General features: G+C 36.7%; 1 protein-coding gene and 1 pseudogene across 1 annotated transcript; both read left to right on the plus strand.

Moving 5' to 3' along the window:
- The window catches only part of LOC100979696 (olfactory receptor 4A8-like), a 238,692-nt pseudogene that overhangs the window by 130,998 nt on the left and 86,436 nt on the right, over positions 1–21,258 (plus strand).
- LOC100982732 (olfactory receptor 4A47) lies at positions 1,076–20,715 on the plus strand. The gene is made up of 5 exons (XM_034934191.3): positions 1,076–1,158; positions 5,314–5,420; positions 13,257–13,395; positions 13,769–13,931; positions 19,158–20,715. Exon 5 carries the CDS (start codon positions 19,202–19,204, stop codon positions 20,129–20,131), a length of 930 nt encoding a protein of 309 aa, XP_034790082.3. The 5' UTR covers positions 1,076–1,158; positions 5,314–5,420; positions 13,257–13,395; positions 13,769–13,931; positions 19,158–19,201; the 3' UTR covers positions 20,132–20,715.

A 21,258-nucleotide genomic window follows, 5' to 3' on the forward strand; every position in this document is an offset into this window, starting at 1 on the left:
AGTGGTGATGAACTCACTCAGATTATGTTTGTCTGGGAAAGTTTTATCTCTTTTTCATTTCTGAACAGTTTTTCTGAGTCTTTTGTGTTGATAGTTCTCTTTCTTTTTCTTTCAGCACTTTGAATATATTATCTCACCCACTCCTGGCCTGCAAGGTTTCTGCTGACAAATCTGCTAATAGTTTTATTCCTTTGTATGTGATAAGTCACTTTTTCCTTAGTGCTTTCAAACTTCTCTCTTTATCCTTAATTTTGGCAATTTGATTCTACTGTGTTTTGGTGAAGACATCCTTATGTCCTAACTTTTGTAGATCTTTGGGCTTCATGGGTCTGGATGTTTATATTCCTTCCTACATTTGGGGACCGTTTTCTTTATTATCATTTCTTTAAACATACTTTTAGCTTCTCTTTCTTTCTCTGTTCCTTCTGGGTAGCCCATAATACATACATTGACATACAGGATGGTGTTCCAGAAATACCAAAGGCTTTTTTAACTTTATTTTTCCCTTTTTTCCCTCTGAGTGAGAGAAGTCTCAAGCGATCTGTCTTCAAGCTTGCTGATTCTTTCTCCTGCTTGGTTGAGTCTGCTTTGCAGCTCTCTTTATGGAATTTTTCAGGTCACTGTGTTCCTCTCTTGAATTTCTGTTTGATTCCTTTTTATGGTTTATATATTTCTATTGAACTTCTAATTTTGTTCATGCATTGTTTTCCTAATTTTTAAAGTTGTTTATCTGTGTTATGTATTCCCATGAATTCTTGAAGACAATTATTTTGAATTCCTTGTCAGACAGTTCATATATCTCCATTTCTTTAGGGTCAATTACTGTTGATTTATTTATTTCCTTTGGTGGTATCATGTTTTTCTGATCCTTCATGATTCTTATAAACTTGCTTTTGTGTCTTTGCATTTGAAGAAGTTATCATCTCTTGTAGCCTTTACAGTCTGTCTTCTGCTGGGAAAGTCCTTCACCAGTCAGCTTGTCTAGAATTCCTGTGTGAGCCAACAGTTGAAGAGACTATGGGCAGTTTGACTGTAGAGGTCTCCAGGCAGATAACCTTGCTATCTGTTTCCACAGGGTTGGCCTTGCATTACAGTCCAGTGGGAACAGACCTGACACATGGGTCTGCAGTTGTGAGCCTGGAGCCTGGGTCCACCAGGGTGAGTTTACAACCTGGGTTTATGTGTGCTGGCCTGGCACTGGAGCAGACCTTGAGTCTGCATTTTTGAGGGATGGCCTGGAACTGGGGTAGGGTGGAAACTGAGTCCTCCATAGTGGAGCTGTACCTGTGTTAAGCCTAGTGCCAGGGTCCATGGGTACTGGCCTTCCACAGACACTCACTGGGGCAGACATGTAGGTTGAATCCATAGGGGTTGGTCTAGTGCCTGGTTTGCATTCCTGGCCTGGTGCTGAGGTGGGCTGATAGCCTGTTTTCATGGGGACTGGCCTGGTACTGAGGCAGGCCTAGAACCTAGATCCACATAGCAGTCTAACCATAGAATAGGCCTGAAACTGGGGCCAGTCTGGCAGTGGGGTGGGTCTGGTTCCTGTATCTACATGAGCTGGCCTTGCAAAGGTGCTGGCCTGAAGCTTTAGTGTGTGAAGGGGTGGTGCAGCCCTGGTGACCTAACTACTTGTGCCAGCCTGGCTTTGAGTTAGTGAGGACCTCATTGGTACTAGGACTGGTTTTGTGACTTGGTCTAAGAGAGCTGGCCTAGTGCTGGGGTGGTTTAGAAGCCTGGGTCTATGGGGACCTGCCTGGCTCTGGGGTGAGCCTGGTGCTTAAGTTCATGCGAATCAGCCTTGTGCTTGAGACTGTTGGTGCAGGCCTGAATAGGTGTCTGCAATGAAGTCAATTCTCACTTCACTTTTCTTTTCCACATAGGAGAGCCCTGGGACAGAGAGGGTCTCTCTTAGCCTTGTGCTGCATGGGCTTGGGGAAGGGGTGACTTGGGTAAAGTAAAGCTGTTCTTCTCCCATTCAGTGCATCTTTTCTTGATTGTGTGTTCCACTTGGGTACTGTAAGTTCTCACCTGTGATCTAGAACTCTTGTGAAGGTATTTTCATGTGCGGATGGATATTTATATTGGTGTTTCTGTGAGGGAATGTGATGTGGAACCTCGTATTCTATCTTTTGACATCACTATCTTTGTGCATTTTTTTTTTAAGACGGAGTCTCGCTCTGTTGCCCAGGCTGGAATGCAGTGGCCTGATCGCAACTCACTGCAAGCTCCGCCTTCTGGGTTCATGCCATTCTCCTGCCTCAGCCTCCTGAGTAGCTGGGACTACAGGCGCCTGCCACCATGCCCAGCTAATTTTTCTGTATTTTTAGTAGAGACGGGGTTTCACTGTGTTAGCCAGGATGGTCTCGATCTCCTGACCTTGTGATCCACCCGCCTTGGCCTCCAAAAGTGCTGGGATTACAGGCATGAGCCACTGCGCCTGGCCCCTTTGTGCATTTTTAATTGAGTTGTCTTTTTATTTTTGAGATGTAAAGAGTTCTTTACATATTTTTATACAAGATCCTTATCAAATATATGATTTGGAAATATTTTCTCCCATTTTGTGAACTGACTTTGACTTTCTAGATAGTTCCCTTTGAGGCACAAAAGTTTTAAATTTTGATAAAGTTCAATTTGTCTATTTTTCATCTGTTGCCTGTTTATTGCTGTATTTAAGAAACCATTGTCTAATCCCAAGATCATGAAGATTTACCCCTCTGTTTTCCTCTAATAGTTATATGGTTTTAGATTTTACACTGGATCTTTGATCCATTTGGGATTAATTTTTGTATATGGCAAGAGAAAGGGTTCCACATTTATTCCTTTGTATTTGGGTATCCAGTTGTCCTAGTATCATTTGCTGAAGAGATAATTCATTTTCTACTGAATGTTCTTGACTACTATTATTGTCACCTTAATTATATTAAGTCTTCCATCTATGAAGCGTAGATGGGCTTCTGTTTATTTTGGTCTTTTACTTCATTCGTGCTGCTGTAACAAAATACCACAAACTAATTTATAAAAAATAGAAATTTATGTCTCACAGAACTAAAAACTGGGAAGTCCAAAATCTAGGTAGTCAATGTCCATCAATGATAGACTGGATTAAGAAAATGTGGCACATATACATCATGGAATACTATGCAGCCATAAAAAAGGATGAGTTCATGTCCTTTGGAGGGACATGGATGAAGCTGGAAACCATCATTCTGAGCCAACTATCACAAGGACAGAAAACTAAACACCGCATGTTCTCACTCACATGTGGGAATTGAACAATGAGAACACTTGGACACAGGACAGGGAACATCACACCCCAGGGCCTGTCGTGGGGTGGGGGGTCAGGGGGAGGGATAGCATTAGGAGAAATACCTAATGTAAATGACAAATTGATGGGTGCAGCAAACCAACATGGCGCATGTATACCTATGTAACAAACCTGCACGTTGTGCACATGTGCCCTAGAACTTAAAGTATGAAAAAAAAAGTCTGAATGTCTCCAAAATCAAAATCAGTCTAAAGAAGACATAAAATTTAATAGAATCCTTATGACAAATAAGAAAGTTATAGTATAATAATAATTTTAGTAAAGTTTATTAGTATTTACTACAACGTGGTTCATGCTAGAAAGTCATTGTCTTGTTAATCTGCACAAGAGCCTTATGAAATAGATACTGTTTTTCTTGATTTCCAACACAATTGGATGAAGCCTGGAAAATTTAAATAAATTACTTTAGTCACAGAGGTAGCGAATACCTGAGGTAGGATTTGAGCTCATGTAGTTTTTCTTTGGAACTTACACTTTTAGGCACTATGGTATATACCAGAAAAATGACACACATTTGAATAAAGAAAAATTCTAGTCAGGGAAATGCGCAATAAATAAACCTTTTTAAGAAAGGATAAATTCAGAGTGAAAAGGACTTAAAAAGGAGAAACCTGTGATGTGATAGAGAGCAACTCAGAAGGCAGGGTGGGGTTACTTCAGATTGGGTGTTGAAAAAGATTTAAGTGCAAGAATTTAGTGTTTAACCTATCCAGGGTGAGGAACAATGAGCTGAAAGTCATAAGTAAAACAGTAGAGAGAAATTTATGTATGTGGAGGAGGAATATTATCTGACCTGATGCAACTCTTGTTTTTAATTTCTCTCTTCTCTTTTGACCCTAATATCACCAACTAAATTTATCATATTATAATTAATTCATCTCTAACTAAAATCAGGATGAAGCAAAAAAAAGCATATACATCCAAGCAACCACCTTTCCCCAGAAGTCTTTGTGTGTGCCTCTGGCAGTTGCTGTTTCTGATGGACTTTTTGGTGTAGTCAACGACATTGATCTCCACTTTGCCTCTGCGTGACTATTGTTTTAAAATTAATTTCTATCTGTTTTCCCCATGTAAAAAATTCACTTAGTGAAGTTGAGCTAGGTTGATTTGTAAAAGGAAAACTATTTAACCAATTGTAATTGATGTTTTCATATCCTGTCAGAGTCTGTACAATTGTTCCCCACTCAAACATGTATCTGTTTGATCTCATCCAGCACCACTCTCTCCCTTGTTCACTGTGCTCCAGCTGCAGTGACCTCATTCTTGCCCTCGGGCCATTGTACTAGCTCTTCTTTATTCCCCGAATGCTCATCTTTTAGATCTTCACATGGCTAGGTCCTTGTCATTACTCAGTCTGCAGTTCAATTTCTCCTCCTTAGAGGTCTTCTTGAGCCATCCATGTAAAGCCATTCTCTATCTCTTTGAGTTATTTTCTATCACATTACTTTGCTACATTTTGTTGTCAACATTTTCACCACGTGATTGTCAGATGTAATTTTTTTTTTTGTCCATTTTTTCCAGTTAGAATTAAAATCCATGAAAGTAGAGGTATTGGCTGTTTTGTTCACTATGGCATTTGCAGCACAAGAAATGCCCACACGTTTATTCTACGTCAAGCCTATTCTGTGCCAAGAATGGGCTGTTATGAATAAATGCAGTTTTCAAAGGGACCCTTGCTAACCAGAATGCTTCTGCAATTGATGGCTTTCCATTCTTGGTGACAAATTGAAATAAAGAATTTTAGATCAGTTTAGTATATCAGCCATGGTTCTTAGGTGATGACACAGAATTATCTGTAGCTAGTTTAAGTAGAAGGGATTTATTATATGCAATTAAGTTGTTTAAAGAACCTTTGGAAGGGTTAGAATGGCAGAGTCTGACCTGAATGACCAGGAATAACTTTTAGAAGCACATCTGTTGGGACAGGTGCTCCAAAGGAGCCGCTGTCCCTCTGACACCATGGTTATGTTGCCACATCTCCACAGGTGCTGCTGCTTCTCTGACCGCAGAACCACTTCGCCTTTGTTGACATCGTCAGAACCCAGCCTCAGATAACTAATTTCCACCTCAAAGACTTGCACGGAGGCTCCTGGTTCGTATCTCCCAAGTCATGTGACTAACCTTCTGGGACTAACATTGTATAGCATATGATTTGGTAGCAAATCTCAAGCAGCTCTTCTAACTTAATTTGAGATGCTTATTAATGGAAGAGTCCCTCGATTGAAAAAATGCTTCTCTTACTTTACTTTCATTTTCACATTTCTATTTCTTATTGTATACATTTGTTATACAACTTAATGTTTTGATATACATGTACATGGTGAAACTATGTACATGTATATCACAGTTTAACATATCCATCATCTCACATGGTTATCTTTTTGCATCTTAAATTCTTTTTTTTTTTTGGTTAGAGGACCCAAAGCCTACCCTGTTAGAAAATTTGCAGTGATACAATGCAATATTATTAACTATAGTTTTTATACTACACTTTATTTAGATCTTTAGATTTATTCATCCTACATATCTTCCCATTTTCCCCACCCTCTGCCTCTGGTAACCACTGCTGTTCTATTCTCTGTTTCTACATATTCAGCTATTTATTTTTATTTTTTTGTATTCCACATATAGGAGAAATTGTGCAATATTTTTCTTCCTGAGTCTGGCTTATTTCACTAAACATAATGTCTTCCAGGTTCATTCATATTATTGCAAATGGTAGGATCTCCTTGTTTTTAAAATTGAAATAATATTCATGTATATGAATACTATATATTATATTATATATATATGCAAAAAGATAACCATGCGAGATGATGGATATGTTAAAGTGCATATCTGTAGTAATAGTTTCACCATGTACATGTATATATAAATTATATATATTATATATTATATTAAAGTAATATAATACACATATTACATTATCAATATAGTAATATACTATGTTAATATAATTCTTAATAATATATTTTAATAATAATCACATTCATATTTTATTATGCTTTTTAAAAAATCTAGTCATCTGTTGAGAAACATTTGGGTTTTGTTTTCATATGGTGGTTATTGTGAATAATGCTGCAATGAACATGTGAGTGCAGATATATCTACAAGTACTACTTTCATTTCCTATGGGTGTATATCCAGAAGAGGGATTGCTGACCCATATGGTAGTTCTATTTTTAATTTTTCAATGAGCCTCATGCTCTGTCCCCTAATGGCTGTTCCAATTTACATTTCCACCACCAGTATACCAGTGTTCTCTTTTCTCCACATCCTTGCCAACACTTATGATCTCATCTTTTTGATAAAGCCATCCTAAGAAGTGTGAGGTGATGTCTCATTGTAATTTTAATTTGCATTTACCTGAAGATTAGTAATATTGGGCATCTTTTCTTTTATCTATTGGCCAGGTTTTTGTTTTGTTTGGAGAAATATCCATTCAGGTTCTTTGGTAATATTTAATTGGGTTATTAATTTTTTTGCTGTTGAGTTATGTAAATTCCATATATATTTTGGATATTAACTCCTTAACGGATTTATGTGTTACAAATATTTTCTCCCAATTTCTAGGCTGTCTTTTACTTTTGTTGTTTTCTTTGATATGCCAAAGTTTTTGGCTTGATATACTCCCACTTGTTTAGTTTTTGCTTTTATTTCTTGTGCCTTGGGTGTCCTATCCAAAAAATTATTGGCAAGACCAATGTCATGCAGCTTTTCCACGATGTTTTCTCCTAGGAGTTTTATAGTTTATAGTCTTGTATTTAGTTCTTTAATCCATTTTGATTTGATTTTTCTTTATGGTATAGTATAAGGGTCCAATTTTATTCTTTTGCATGTGGATATCCAGTTTTCTTAACACCACTAATTGAAGAGAGTAACTTTTCTCTATGTTTTATTCTTGGTACTTTTGTCAAAGATTAATTAATAGTATATGCCTGGGGCCAGGTGCAGTGGCTCACACCTGTAATCCCAGCACATTGGGAGTCCAAGGTGGGTAGATCACCTGAGGTCGGGAGTTCAAGACCAGCCTGGCCAACATGGTGAAACCCCCGTCTCTACTAAAAATACAAAAATTAGCTAGGTATGTTGGTGGGCAACTGTAATCCCAGCTACTTGGGAGGCTGAGGCTGGAGAATTGCCTGAACCTGGGAGGTGGAGGTTGCAGTGAGCTGAGATTTCCCACTGCACTCCAGCCTGGGTGACAGAGTGAGACTCTGTCTTAAAAAAAAAAGAAGAAGAAAAATGTATATGCATGGGCTTATTTCTTGGCTTTCTATTCTGTTCCTTTGGTCTATGTGTCTGTTTTTATGTCAATACTGTTTTTACAACCATACTGATTTGATGATAATAGCTTTGTGACATAATTTTTATTTTATTTTATTTTATTTTATTTTATTTTATTTTATTTTATTTTATTTTATTTTATTTGAAACAGAGTCTTGCTCTGTCACCTAGGCTGGAGTGCAGTGATGTAATCATGGCTGACTGCAGCCTGCACCTCCCGGGTTCAAGAGATTCTCGTGTCTCAGCCTCCCAAGTAGCTAGGATTACAGATGTGCACCACCACACCTGGCTAATTTTTGTATTTTTAGTAGAGAAGAGGTTTTACCATACTAGCCAGTCTGGTCTCAGACTCTTGGCCTCAAGTGATGCACCTGCCTCAGACTTCCAAAGTGCTTGGATTATAGGTGTGAGCCACCACACCCAACCACTTTGTCACATAATTTTTAATCAGGAAATGTGATGCCTCCAACTTTTTTTTCCCCTCAAGATTGCTTTGGCTACTTGAGGTCTTCTGTGGTTCCATTTGAATTTTATTTATTTATTAAAAAAGTCTAAACTTTAAAAAATGTCACTGGAATTTTTACATGGTTACAATGGTACAGGTTACATTGAATTTGTATATCACTTTGGATGGCATGGACATTTTAACAATATTGATTTTTTTCTATCCATGAACATGTGGTTCATTTGTCTATGGCCTACCATCCTGAAGAAGCTCAATCTCTGATCTCAGAAGGAAAGCTAGGTTGAACCTAATTAGTACTCTCATTGTTTTTTAAATAAACCAAAAAATATATTGTTCACTATTGTGTATTAGGCACTGCGTAAGCACTTTACATGCCTTATATCATATTGTCATCATAACGTCATGAATTACATATTATTCTCTTCATTTTAGGGAAACAATGAGACTTGTAGATGTTCAAAATAACTTTTTAAAGTTATAACATTGTAAGTAAGAAGGCTAACTCTGATAATCTGTCTCCAGCTTAAATTCCTATTTAAAATCCATAGTCATCTATGTCCAAAATGGTAAAATCATTTCATATTGTTTCATCTCTCTATCTGGACCTTTGCTCCAAATGTGGGCTCCAGAACAACTTATCCTCAGGCAGGTATGAGCTTCCTTTCCCTGATTGCTTGTCGGGTTGTTATTGTTTTAAACACATATTTTATTTTTTAGTGTCACAGAATTTGAGCAGGTAGTACAAAGAGTTCCTATATAACCTCTGTACCTACACATGCATAGTATCCTCTACTATCAACATTCCACACACCACAGTGGTACACTTTTACAACAATAAACCTCTATTGATACACCTATCTAACTCAAAGTTCTTAGTTTACACTAGGATTTGCTCTTGGTATTGTATGTTCTATGAGCTTGGACAAATATATAATGACATGTATCTACTGTTACAGTATCATGTAGAATAGAGTAACTGACATAAAAATCCTCTGTGCTCAAGACTTGGAACCAACCCAAATGCCCATCAATGATAGACTGGATAAAGAAACTGTGGCACATATACACCATGGAATACTTAGCAGCCATAAAAAAGCATGAGTTCGTGCCCTTTTCAGGGACATGGATGAAACTGGAAGCCATCATTCTGAGCAAACTAACAGAGCAACAGAAAACCAAACACCACATGTTCTCACTCGTAAGTGAGAGTTGAACAATAAGAAAACAGGAACCCAAGGAGGGGAACATCACACACTGGGGCCTTTCAGGCCATGGGTGGCAAGGGAAGGGAGAGCATTAGGACAAATACCTAATGCATATGGGGCTTAAAACCTAGACGACGGCTTGATGGGTGCAGCAAAACACCATAGCATGTGTATACCTATGTAACAAACCTGCATGTTCTGCACATGTATCCCAGAACTTAAAGTAAAACTAAAAATAAAAAGCCTCTGTGCTCCACTTATTTATCCCTCCTTCTTCCATAAACCCTAATGTCCACTGATATTTTTGCTGTCTCCATAGTTTAGCCTTTTCCAGAATGCCATATAGTTGGAAATATACAATATATAACCTATTCGAATAGGCATTTTCACTCAGTGATATGCATTTTGTTTTCTCCATGTGTTTTCATGGCTTGGTAGTTCATTTCTTTTTAGTACTGAATAATATTTCATAGTCTGGATGCACACATTTGTTTATCCACTTACCTAATAAAGAGCATCTTCATGGCCTCTAAGTTTTGGCAACTATGAATAAAGCTGCTAGAAACATTTGTGTGTGAGTTTTTGTGTGGGCATAAATTTTCATCTTGAGTAAATATCAAAAATCCCAGTTGCTTGATTGTATGATAACAGTATGTTTAGTTTTATAAGAAATTGCCAAACTGTCTTCCAAAGTATCTGACATCATTTGTCTATTGTATGATCTATTTCTTCACCAATACTACATTGTCTTGATTGCTGTACCTCTATAGCAAGTCTTGAAGTTGGGTAGTATCAGTTCTCCAACTTTGTTCTTTCCCTCAGTATCACATTAGCTATTCTTGGTCTTTTGCCTTTCCATATAAGCTTTAGAATTAGTTTGTCAATATTTACAAAATACCCTGCTGGAATTTTGACTGGGATTAAAATGAATGCATAGATTAAGTTGGGAAAAATAGACATCTTGACAATATTGAGTCTTCCTATCCATGAATATGAAATATTTCTTCATTTATTTAGTTTTTTAATTTGTTTTTTCTTTTTCATTTTTTTTTGTTTTGTTTTGAGATGGAGTTTCACTCTTGTTGTCCAGGCTGGAGTGCAATGGTGTGATCTCAGCTCACCGCAACCTGCGCCTCCCAGGTTCGATTGATTCTCCTGTCTCAGCCTCCCGAGTAGCTGGGATTACAGGCATGTGCCACCACGCCTGGCTAATTTTGTATTTTTTCTTAGTAGAGAAGGGGTTTCTGCATGTTTGTCAGGTGTCAAACTCCTGACCTCAGGTGATCTGCCTGCCTCAGCCTCCCAAAGTGCTGGGATTAATGGCCTGAGCCACTGTGCCCTGCCTTGATTTGTTAATTAGAGCTTTGTAGTTTTTCTCACTTGTACACATTTTGTTAGATTTATACCTGAGTATTTCATTTTTTTGGAATGCTAAAGTAAACGATATTGTGTTTTGAATTTTAGATTATACTTGTTCATTGCTGGTATATAGAAAAGTGATTGACTTTTGTACATTAACCTTGATCCTGCCACTCTGCTCTAATTATTAGTTCCAGTATTTTTTTGTTGATTTAAAAAAATTTCTACATAGATGATCATGTCATCTACAGACATTTTTTTTCTTCCTATCAGTATATTTTTTATTCTTTTTCTTGTCTTATTACATTAGCTAGGACTTCCAGGACAATGTTGACAAGAAGTGATGAGAAGAGACATTCTTGCCTTTTTCCTAGTCTTAGTAGGAAAGCTTCAAGTTTCTCACCATTAAGTGTGATGCTGGCTGTAGATTCTTACTTTATGGATTTTTTTTTAAGAATCATAAATAGGTGTTAGATTTTTTTCAAATGCTTTTTCTGCATCTATTAATATGGTAATTTGATTTTTTCCCTTTAACATTTCACACAATGGATTATGTTAATTGATTTTTGAATGTTGATCTCACCCTGCATACCTGGACTAAATTGTACACCAGGATCTACTGAGATTTAGTCCAGGTATGCAGGGTGGAATCAACATTCAAAAATACCTGGACTAAATCTCAGTTGATCCTGGTGTACAATTATCTTTATATATTGTTGAATTTAATCTGCTAATTTTTTGTTGAGGATTTTTGCATATATGTTAAAAAGAGATATTAGTCTGAAGTTTTCTTTTGTTGTAACGTCTTTGTTCTTGGGAATAGGGTATGGTGGGCTTCATTGAATGAGTTAGGAAGTCTTTCCTCTTCTATTTTCTAAAAGAGATTTAGAGAACTGGTATAATATAATCCTTAAATATTTGGTAGAATTTACCAGTGAACCTGTCTGACCTGGTACTTTCTGTTTTTTAAGGTGCTATGGACTTAATGTTTGTGTCACCCTGAAATTCATGTATTAAAATTCTAACCCCCTATGTAATGGTATTAGGAGGTGGAGCCTCTGAGAGGAGACTAGGCCATCAGGGTAGAGCCCTGATAAATGGGATTAGTGCCCTTATAAGAGGCCCTTAGAGAAGGCTATGATTGGGTATTTCATTTACTTCAAATAGGTTAGGCTGTAATAAAACCCCAGCAAGTTAGGGTGTGGCTAACAGTAGGTTCTTCTGAGGGCAGGCCTTGTTAAGAAGAACAGAATACTGTGGATATTTAAAAATGTTTTTCCCCATCTCCAGGAAGATGAATTTATCACTTATTTCCCTACTTTGCCATAGCAATTATTTTCTTTTTATCTAATACTTGATTTTTTTCCCATTAGTGTGGGTTTGGATATATTTTTTAAAAATTTTGTTTAACGTACGGACAGGACTTTTTCTAACATCTTCTGTGAGTGTCAGGTAGGGATAATGAAGTCAAAACTCACAAAAGTGTGAGAGACCCCCTGCCCTGCCCCACCTTGACTGGCTCCCCTAGAGTTTTTATCTTTCAGGCATCTCTTTCAGGCTTCTCCACATTAAGAAGTTCATCAATTAAGTTCAGGGTTTTCCGACCTACATCTACCCTCCTTGGCACTGGCTCCTGTGGGGTTTCTGCTTGTGGGTTTCTGCTCAGGGAAGGTGGGATTCTCTCTATCTGCCTGTCTATCTCTGCAATTTTGAGGGCAGCGGTTTGCGTTGTGAGCTCACTTCTTTGTTGGATTTAAGATGAATTGTTGGTATTTTAGTTTGTTCAGCTTTTTTTCTTGTTGTTAGATTACAGTGGTGACTTCTAAGCTCTTTACATGCTAGATTAGAAGTTCCCCTTACTTTTCTTTAAAAAGAACTTTCAATGAAATACAAATTCCTTACCAAGATCTATACTGCCCTGCAGGGCTTGGCTTCTGTCCATCTCTTCAACCTCAGTTTGTTCTGTCCTTTCTCTTTTGCATTTCCTTTCAGGTACTAAGACGTTCCGTTGACTTGTACTTGCTCAGCTCTTTAAATATTGGAGCTTTCCACATGTAACAATACTTCCCGTGGAGCAATGTTTCGTCCTTTGGACCTCAGCTAAGTATCACCATTTAAAAAAACCTCTGATTACCTTCTTTACAGTAATATCTCACTCTTATTTTTCATCACAATACTCAGTATTTTAAATACTGATCATAGATTGTAATTTATTAAATTGTTCTCCTGACTTTCTTAGAAGATATAAAATTAATGTAGGCAGGACTTTTATACTTTTTTTTTTCTGTTTCATTAACTATTGTATCTTAAGCTTATGGCCTAGAACTTGGCATGAAAAGGATGCTCATAACAATTTTTTAGAATAATAAATACATAGATAAATAGTTATTACAACTAAATAAAATATTTTAAAAACATATCCAAACCTACACTTGTAGGCAGAAAAAATGGAGAATTAGATAAAAGGAAAAAAGCTGCTATCGCAAAGTGGGGAAAATGTGATAAATTCATCTTCTTAGCGAGAGGTGGCTGGGCTGATATTTTATTCTTGGTTGGCAATCCTACTATAATGGTTGTTTTTTTCTCCCTTGTTACATCTTTCTGACCCTAGTTATGTGATTGATCTGACAATATCTCTACATGCAAATGCTCTTAAAAAATATGTGGAAAATCCCTGTGAACTTAATTAAGCAAAAATCAGTCTTGGACAGAATCCAGTTCCAGGACTCCATGATTAGTGTGCTTATAAGGTACAAACTCTTCAATAATATTTGCCTCTGTCAGGTAGAAGATACTATCCTTTTAAGGGCTAATTATTTCAGAAGATGTTTTATTAGGCTTACCACATGACATAAAAAGGGGACAAGAATTTCCTCTCCAAATTTCAAGCATGAATGCTTGGCCGTAAGAAGACAAGAGAGTGAGATAGGCTAAACGTTGGAACGGCAGTTATTCTTTATTGAAATTACTAGAAAAGAAGTTATGAGAGAAAAATTTCCCTCTTAAAAAGTCTAGTTACTATCTTCTTATGTAGACATAGGATTTGTTTGTATTTTTAATCAATTATCCTAACATGAAAAGTTTTAATTTTTCTTTTTGCACCATGGAATTTCTTTAAAATAGTTCTACAGTGCAAGTCATAATTTTCTGAAATACTTAGAAACTCTGAAGACAATGGATAGACGTGGCCATATGATTTCAAATATATCATCAAGGAATGATACAGTTTTTTGTCTTCTGTGTGCATATTGGATTGAAGAGAGACTTCCAGCTCCTTGTGAGTGAGGTAAAGTGTTTTTCAAATCATAGATAAGCTTCCCAAAGGTAAGATTTTAACAGGTGTTAGTGAAATCAAGCTTTGCAGATGTGTGAATTTTTTACTACATAGGAAATTATATCATTTGATTTTATAAGAATTGAAATGTTGAAAAACTTTTGCTGGTGCAAAGTTGCTGGTTAGGTTTTATATGATACTTGTCATGAGTATATTTAAAAAATAGAAAAGTTAAGTCAGCAACCATGATATATCCTAAAAAGTTATAACTCCACCTAGAGAAGTAGGAGACTCATGGTGAAAACGTGATTTCTCAGACAGCATCAAGACTTTGGTCCTCTGATAAAATGACCCCTTGTATAGATCCTGAGATGAATTGAGTAGTAGATGCTCGGTGATGCCTGGGAGTCTATCTTATTTGATTGGTGTGACACAATATACGTGTTCAATTAACACTTGGTGGTTGAATGAATAAATGAAAGACTGAACTTATAATACACCTTTCTACAATATTTAGCATTAATTTAGAGGTAAACTGCTTATGATTACTAAGATTGGCATCTGCAAAAGAATAGATAGAACTAAAAAGATGCAAAAGCAGTTTGAATATTTGAGGACTGGTAAAAACCTTGAGCAGGTAAACATAGAGAATTGCAGGAAATTAGCTGAATAGGTTTCCTGGATCCCAGTCATCTAAGATCTTGTAGGCCAAGATGCGGATATTGGATTTTATTGAGTATACAGGCCAAGGTAGGGATATTGGATTTTATTAAGCATATAATAGGAATATCTTGTAGGGGTTGAGATCAAAGGAGTAATAGAATCTGAATAATATAAGAACAAAAAAAAGATCATTTGGGCTGCTTCAGGAACACAGATTGTCAAATGCCGAAAGGAAAGTAGGTAGACCTGGCTATTGCAGTAGACCAGGAACGAATGGGGTGTAGTGAGAATGATCAAGTTTGTAATGTATTAGAGAGGAAAAGTGAACAGGCCTTATTAAGTATAGAAATAAACAATGTGAGTAGAATAAAGGGTGAAGGAAGGGCACTGATAAAATTTGGTCTGAACAATAACACAAAAGGGAGTACCATTTTATTAATTTGATTAAAAAAATCCTAGGTAGGAATAGATATATTATGAAAAATTAAAAGTTTGCTTTTATAAATCATAAATTGAAGTCTGTTTGGAGGCATCAATTAGATAGCTGCAGATATGAGTTTGAAAATTAGGGGAGAAATGGAGTAAAGACAAACAATTTTAGACTGCTTCAGAATTTACAAGTTAGGAAAACGAGCAATATTCAAGTAAAGACACTAAGAAGAAAGTTTCAGTGGGTCGGTAAGATATCTGGTACTGTGACAGTTATGGACCATACATTGCGTGTTATGACAATTATTGTTTCATTATGTCCCCCCAACAAATTCATATTTTGGGGCCCTAACTCTTAGTACTTCAGAACATAACCTTATTTGAGGTGAGTCTTTGCAGAGGTATGCAAGTTAAAATAAGATGATTGAGGTGGACCCTAATCCAATATGACTGATGTCCTTAATAGATAGGAAAATTTGGATACAGACATGTATACAAAGAGTATTCTGTAGGAACCTATAGTTGGTCATTTATAAGCCAAGGGCAGAGGCTTGGAACATCTCCTTCCCTTATAGTCTTCCATAGGAACCAACACTGTTAATATGTTAATTTTGAATTTCTAAGATCTAGAACTATGAGACAATAAATTTCTGTCGTTTAAGGCACTCAGTTTGTGCTACTTTATTGTACCTGTTCTAGCAAAATAATACAGCTTTCAGTTCTGGGAGTGGGGTACTGCTGCAATGAATACCTCAAATGTGGAAGTGGCTTTGCAACTGGGTAATGGGCAGATACCTCCAGAGTTTGAGGGTGCATTATAGAAAGAGCTTGGATATCCTTCAAGTTACTGTGGGTAGGAATATGGACATTGAACAGTGATTCTGGTGAAGGCTCAGAAAGGAAAGAGGGGAGCTGAGGAGAAAACATCTATTATCTTAGAGAATACATATTTCATCATGAACTGAATATTTCTAGAAATCTGAATGTCAAGGTCCTTGTAGTTAAGGTCAAAAATGGAAATTAGGAACATGTTATTGGAAAGTGGAGGAAAAGCGTCATTGTTATAAGGTGGCAGCCCTAGTAAATAATACAAAGAAATTTGGTCTATAGCCTTGCACACAAAATGCATTCTACCCACTATGAATATATATATATTAAGTGCATCTTCAGTGTGATACTTCAGTGAGTTTATACATGACACATCTTTTCATGGAATTCCCTTTTCCATCCTTTTCGTCACTTCTTTAAACTCATTAAAGTATCACTTCTGCTGAGAAATCTACCCAGAGCACAGTTGGATTTAGAAGTTCCAAGGCTGTGTAGCCATAGCACAATGTAAATTATTTATAATCACACTTGCTAAATTGGTTTTTGTCTGACCACTTTATTGTGCAATTCTGACAGTACACTGAAGATTAACAACCAAATTGACAATAAATAACTCTAAAGGGTATTTTTGTAATGATGAATAGTTTTCTATACGGACCTTTGCTCAAATGGCTTATATGCCAGAATCATCTCTGACATATGATATTTACTTGACCCTTAGTCTTAGATATTAGATTATTTTCTCTTCACCATTGAAAGGGTAAAATCATCTTATGTTTGGATTATTTCTCTCTTCAGTTCATCTTTTGACCCAGAGCTTTCTCAAAGCACTTTTCACCTCTGCATTTCTGAGGGTTAGACTAAAGGTTTTAACATAGGATTTATCATGGTATAAAACACAGCCACTGCTTTATTGATTGGGGAAGGGTCACTGGGCACAGATACACAGATATACAGAACCCAAAGATAAGATGACCACGGTGGTGTGAGAGATGCAGGTAGAGAGAGCTTTAGCATCTTTCCTCCAAGCTGTGAGTTTTCAAAGTACATAGGATGGCCACTTAAGAAACCATCAAGAAAATGATGTTTAATAGGGTGTTGAACCCACCATTGGCAGCAACAAAGAAACCAAGTGTATTAGTAGTACCCATGCAGAGGAGTTTCAACAAAGTGTTTAAGTGACACATGAATGAGCTATGACATTGGGTTCATAGAAAGGAAGTCAGACTGGGGAGAGGATCTAAACTGTGCCTGGATAAAGCTTCCAGTACATGCCATTCCAGTGAGATGGCTACACCTATATTGATTCATGATGGTCATGTAGTGCAGATGGTCACATAACAGCCATGGACCATCCCCATCAGTGGAATAATCTCAGCAGCACCAAAAGATGCTCAGCAAAGACTTCCAGATACTTTATCCATATTGATACAAGCATGGTACTGCATATGCTCCCATATTTTTTTATTAACTCATTAGGTACTCAAAAAAACTCAATAAACTTATATGATGATTTCATTTACAAAATATGACACAGAGTACTGATTAGCATTTGATATCTTACAGCAAGTGTTAGAAAAATTTATTTACTGGTTTAGATATTTCTCATAAAATAGTTGTCTATTTATTATCTATTATCTATCTTCTTCATCATCATCTATCACTTTCTACCTAAATTATTTTCTAAAACCAGAGTGTTATAGACACTTTGAGAAAAATGAAGCATTTTCTACATGCATATTAAACATATGGTTTATGTAAAAGCCCAGTAAATAAGGCTTTTGGTTTTCACAACATCTAAAATAAGGCTGTTGATTAGAGATAAGTCAACTAGCTCAATGGAGACTTCCTCAGGGAAAGTTCAGTATCATTGAGAAGAAAATTTAGAAACTTGTTGGCCAGCATTTATATACTATTTACCATTAATAGATTAAAATAGAGTTATTATGTATCTTTTCACCTCAGGAGGTATAATTCTGTTTGGAAAAGTAGGTGACTAATGGTGAAAAGATGATTCCTTGGTTAGCACTAATATTTCTCCTCTGATAATCACTTCTGGCCTAAACCCTAACCCTGAATGAGTTTGTGAACATTCTGTGATGGCTGGGAGTCTACTTTATTTGAGAGGCATAACACAATGTAGGTGTCATATAAACATTTTTCAATTGAATGAATGAATAAAAGATTATACTTACAATACACATTTCCACAATATTGACCATTATTTTAGAAGTAAGTGGCTTCTAATCTCTGAAATAAGTGTCTAAAAAAATAGATTAAATTAAGGATATGGAAAAGCACATTGTATATTTGGTGAATATCAAAACTGTCTGGAGCAGGATAAATGTGGACAATTGTAAGGGATGGATTTGGGGAGGTAGCCTGGATCCAGGTCATCTAGGGTCTTGTAGGCCAAGGTAGAAAGATTGCATTTTATTGAGTGCAGAATAGAAATCCACCATGGGGTTTTTGAGTAGAGGAGTGGTATGATATTAATAAGATTTTCAAAAGATAATTTGGGCTACTTCATGAAGGAACATTATTAGAGGCCAGAAGATGTGTGGAGAGACTTTGCAGGGGGCTATTAGAGTAGGCCAGGGGGTAACAAGATGGTAGTGAGAAGGATCCAATTGGGATATTTTGAAGGAAGAGTTAACAGGGTTTAAAAAAAATATACTGATAAATAATATTAAAGAAATAGAGAAGTGAAATAGATTGTAAAATTTTTAGTTTAAACAATAACGTGGTAGGTAGTAACATTTAATGAAATGAAAATAAGGAAGAAATGGGTTAATCTGGAAAATTAAAAATTGGTATCAATTGAACATGTCAGTTGGTAGTCACATACAAAGATCCATTCATAATTAGCTCTTCCCAGTTTGAAAATGTAAGTTACCTTAAGTGGTTTCTCGAGTATTATACATCTGTGAATTTATACAGGATGCATCTTTATGTGGAATTCCCTTCCCATCCTCTCTTGTAGTTAATTATCACCTTTCCTTTATATCTCAGCTAAGACATTGCTTTCTCTGAAAAGTCTTTCCTGATCCTAGTTTGATTTAGTGTTTTAGCACTGTGAACCCTTACAATAATATCAATATATTTATTATGACACCTATTTAATTGGTATTTAATTTATTCCCTTTGGTATTTTATTTACCAAATCACTGAGAGTACAAAATTGTGTCTTTTTCAACTTGGCAATTCCAAAGTCTATGACAGATTTGACATAGATGCTGCTTACACATTTTTAATTGAATGAGTAAATACAATATTAAAATCATAATGCATTTAAAGATTTCCCCCCTTGTTTTATAGGTAAACTGCTTATATGATCTGAAGTAAGCAGCTGTAAAGAATACATGGAGCCAAGGAAAAATGTGACTGACTTTGTCCTCTTGGGCTTCACACAGAATCCAAAGGAGCAGAAAGTACTTTTTGTTATGTTCTTGCTCTTCTACATTTTGACCATGGTGGGCAACCTGCTCATTATAGTGACCGTAACTGTCAGTGAGACCCTGGGCTCACCAATGTACTTCTTTCTTGCTGGCTTATCATTTATAGATATCATTTATTCTTCATCCATTTCCCCCAGATTGATTTCAGGCTTGTTCTTTGGGAATAATTCCATATCCTTCCAATCTTGCATGGCCCAGCTCTTTATCGAGCACCTTTTTGGTGGGTCAGAGGTCTTTCTCCTGTTGGTGATGGCCTATGACCGCTATGTGGCCATCTGTAAGCCCTTGCATTATTTGGTTATCATGAGACAATGGGTGTGTGTTGTGCTGCTGGTAGTGTCCTGGGTTGGAGGATTTCTGCACTCAGTATTTCAACTTAGCATTATTTATGGGCTCCCATTCTGTGGCCCCAATGTCATTGATCATTTTTTCTGTGACATGTATCCCTTATTGAAACTGGTCTGCACTGACACTCATGCTATTGGCCTCTTAGTGGTGGCCAATGGAGGACTGGCTTGCACTATTGTGTTTCTGCTCTTACTCATCTCTTATGGTGTCATCTTGCACTCTCTAAAGAACCTTAGTCAGAAAGGGAGGCAAAAAGCCCTCTCAACCTGCAGTTCCCACATGACTGTGGTTGTCTTCTTCTTTGTTCCTTGTATTTTTATGTATGCTAGACCTGCTAGGACCTTCCCCATTGACAAATCAGTGAGTGTGTTTTATACAGTCTTAACCCCAATGCTGAACCCCTTAATCTACACTCTGAGAAATTCTGAGATGACAAGTGCTATGAAGAAGCTCTGGAGAAGAGACCTCATATCAAGTAGTACATAAGTGAGTTACCCACCAGGAAGAGAGTCATTTGACTTTACAGCCTTTCTCCTTGGGACCCAGGAGTTTTTTTAAATCTGATGCCATCTTCCCTTTCTTCAAAGCATTTACAATTATTATTAAAGAACGAACAATATGATTGTGTTATTAATAACAGTTGATCTCTCTGCTAGAATGTAAGATCTATAATGTCTTGTTTTCCATTTTATCTGTAAAGATGTAATGCATAAAGCAAGGAGTCAATAATATGTAGTGAATTAGTTAAGAAATTTTAGAGTTACATTGATTTTTAATCAAGTTATGCCTGTATGTTTTTGCCTTTCTTTCTGAGACTTAATTTCATTTTTAGTTAGATTCTTGTCCTTTAAGTTCATTGTTCTTCTTATACTATTTAAAATAGTTAATGGTATATTTTATATCAATGCAGTCCTTTTCATCCAATTGAACTTGTACTGTATACAGATTTTTAATGTAATATTTCTACCTTTTAAAAGAAGAATTGAAAGCCAAATGGATAATCATAAATAGTAAAAATGGAAACTGTACAAAATAATATAAAATGAGAAATAAATCTCTTGTCCATGTCTGAGTGCAGTCTCCTAGTTCTCTTCATCAGAGGAAGTCACTATTATCCATTTCTTAAGATGTTTCAGGTAATAATCTTTAAATGTAAATATATTTAAATATATGTGTGTGATTTTCTCTATGTACAGAAGCTTGCTACTTCACATAGAAGGGAGCCAGGGCCTAGGATGTGGGCCTCATAACTCTTCCCAGTCCCCTATCCTACTGTGGTCAGTTAGTTGCATCCAGGATGCAAGACAAAGCCCTCTTTACTCTTCACAATTCACTCTCCTATTCTCAAGCGGAAGGAAGGAGTCACTTTTGTTGCTGCAAGCTGCACTGCCTGGGGTCAGGGGAGGGGTGGCAGAAGCACTCCCTTGGCAGCCCTGGCTGGTGTCTCCGTAGGTCATGTGCTCCCCTATTGCACTGGCTCTAAGTCCAACCCAGCACTAGGACTTGCCTAGGAATTGCAGGCCTTGTGTCCTAGGCTGCCTTTGAAGTTTACCTAAGACCCCAGAGCACTTTAGCCCACAGTGGTGAGACTTGCCAAGAAATTCTAGTTTTGA

This window comes from Pan paniscus, chromosome 9, assembly GCF_029289425.2.
Source record: "Pan paniscus chromosome 9, NHGRI_mPanPan1-v2.0_pri, whole genome shotgun sequence".
Taxonomy (NCBI): domain Eukaryota; kingdom Metazoa; phylum Chordata; class Mammalia; order Primates; family Hominidae; genus Pan; species Pan paniscus.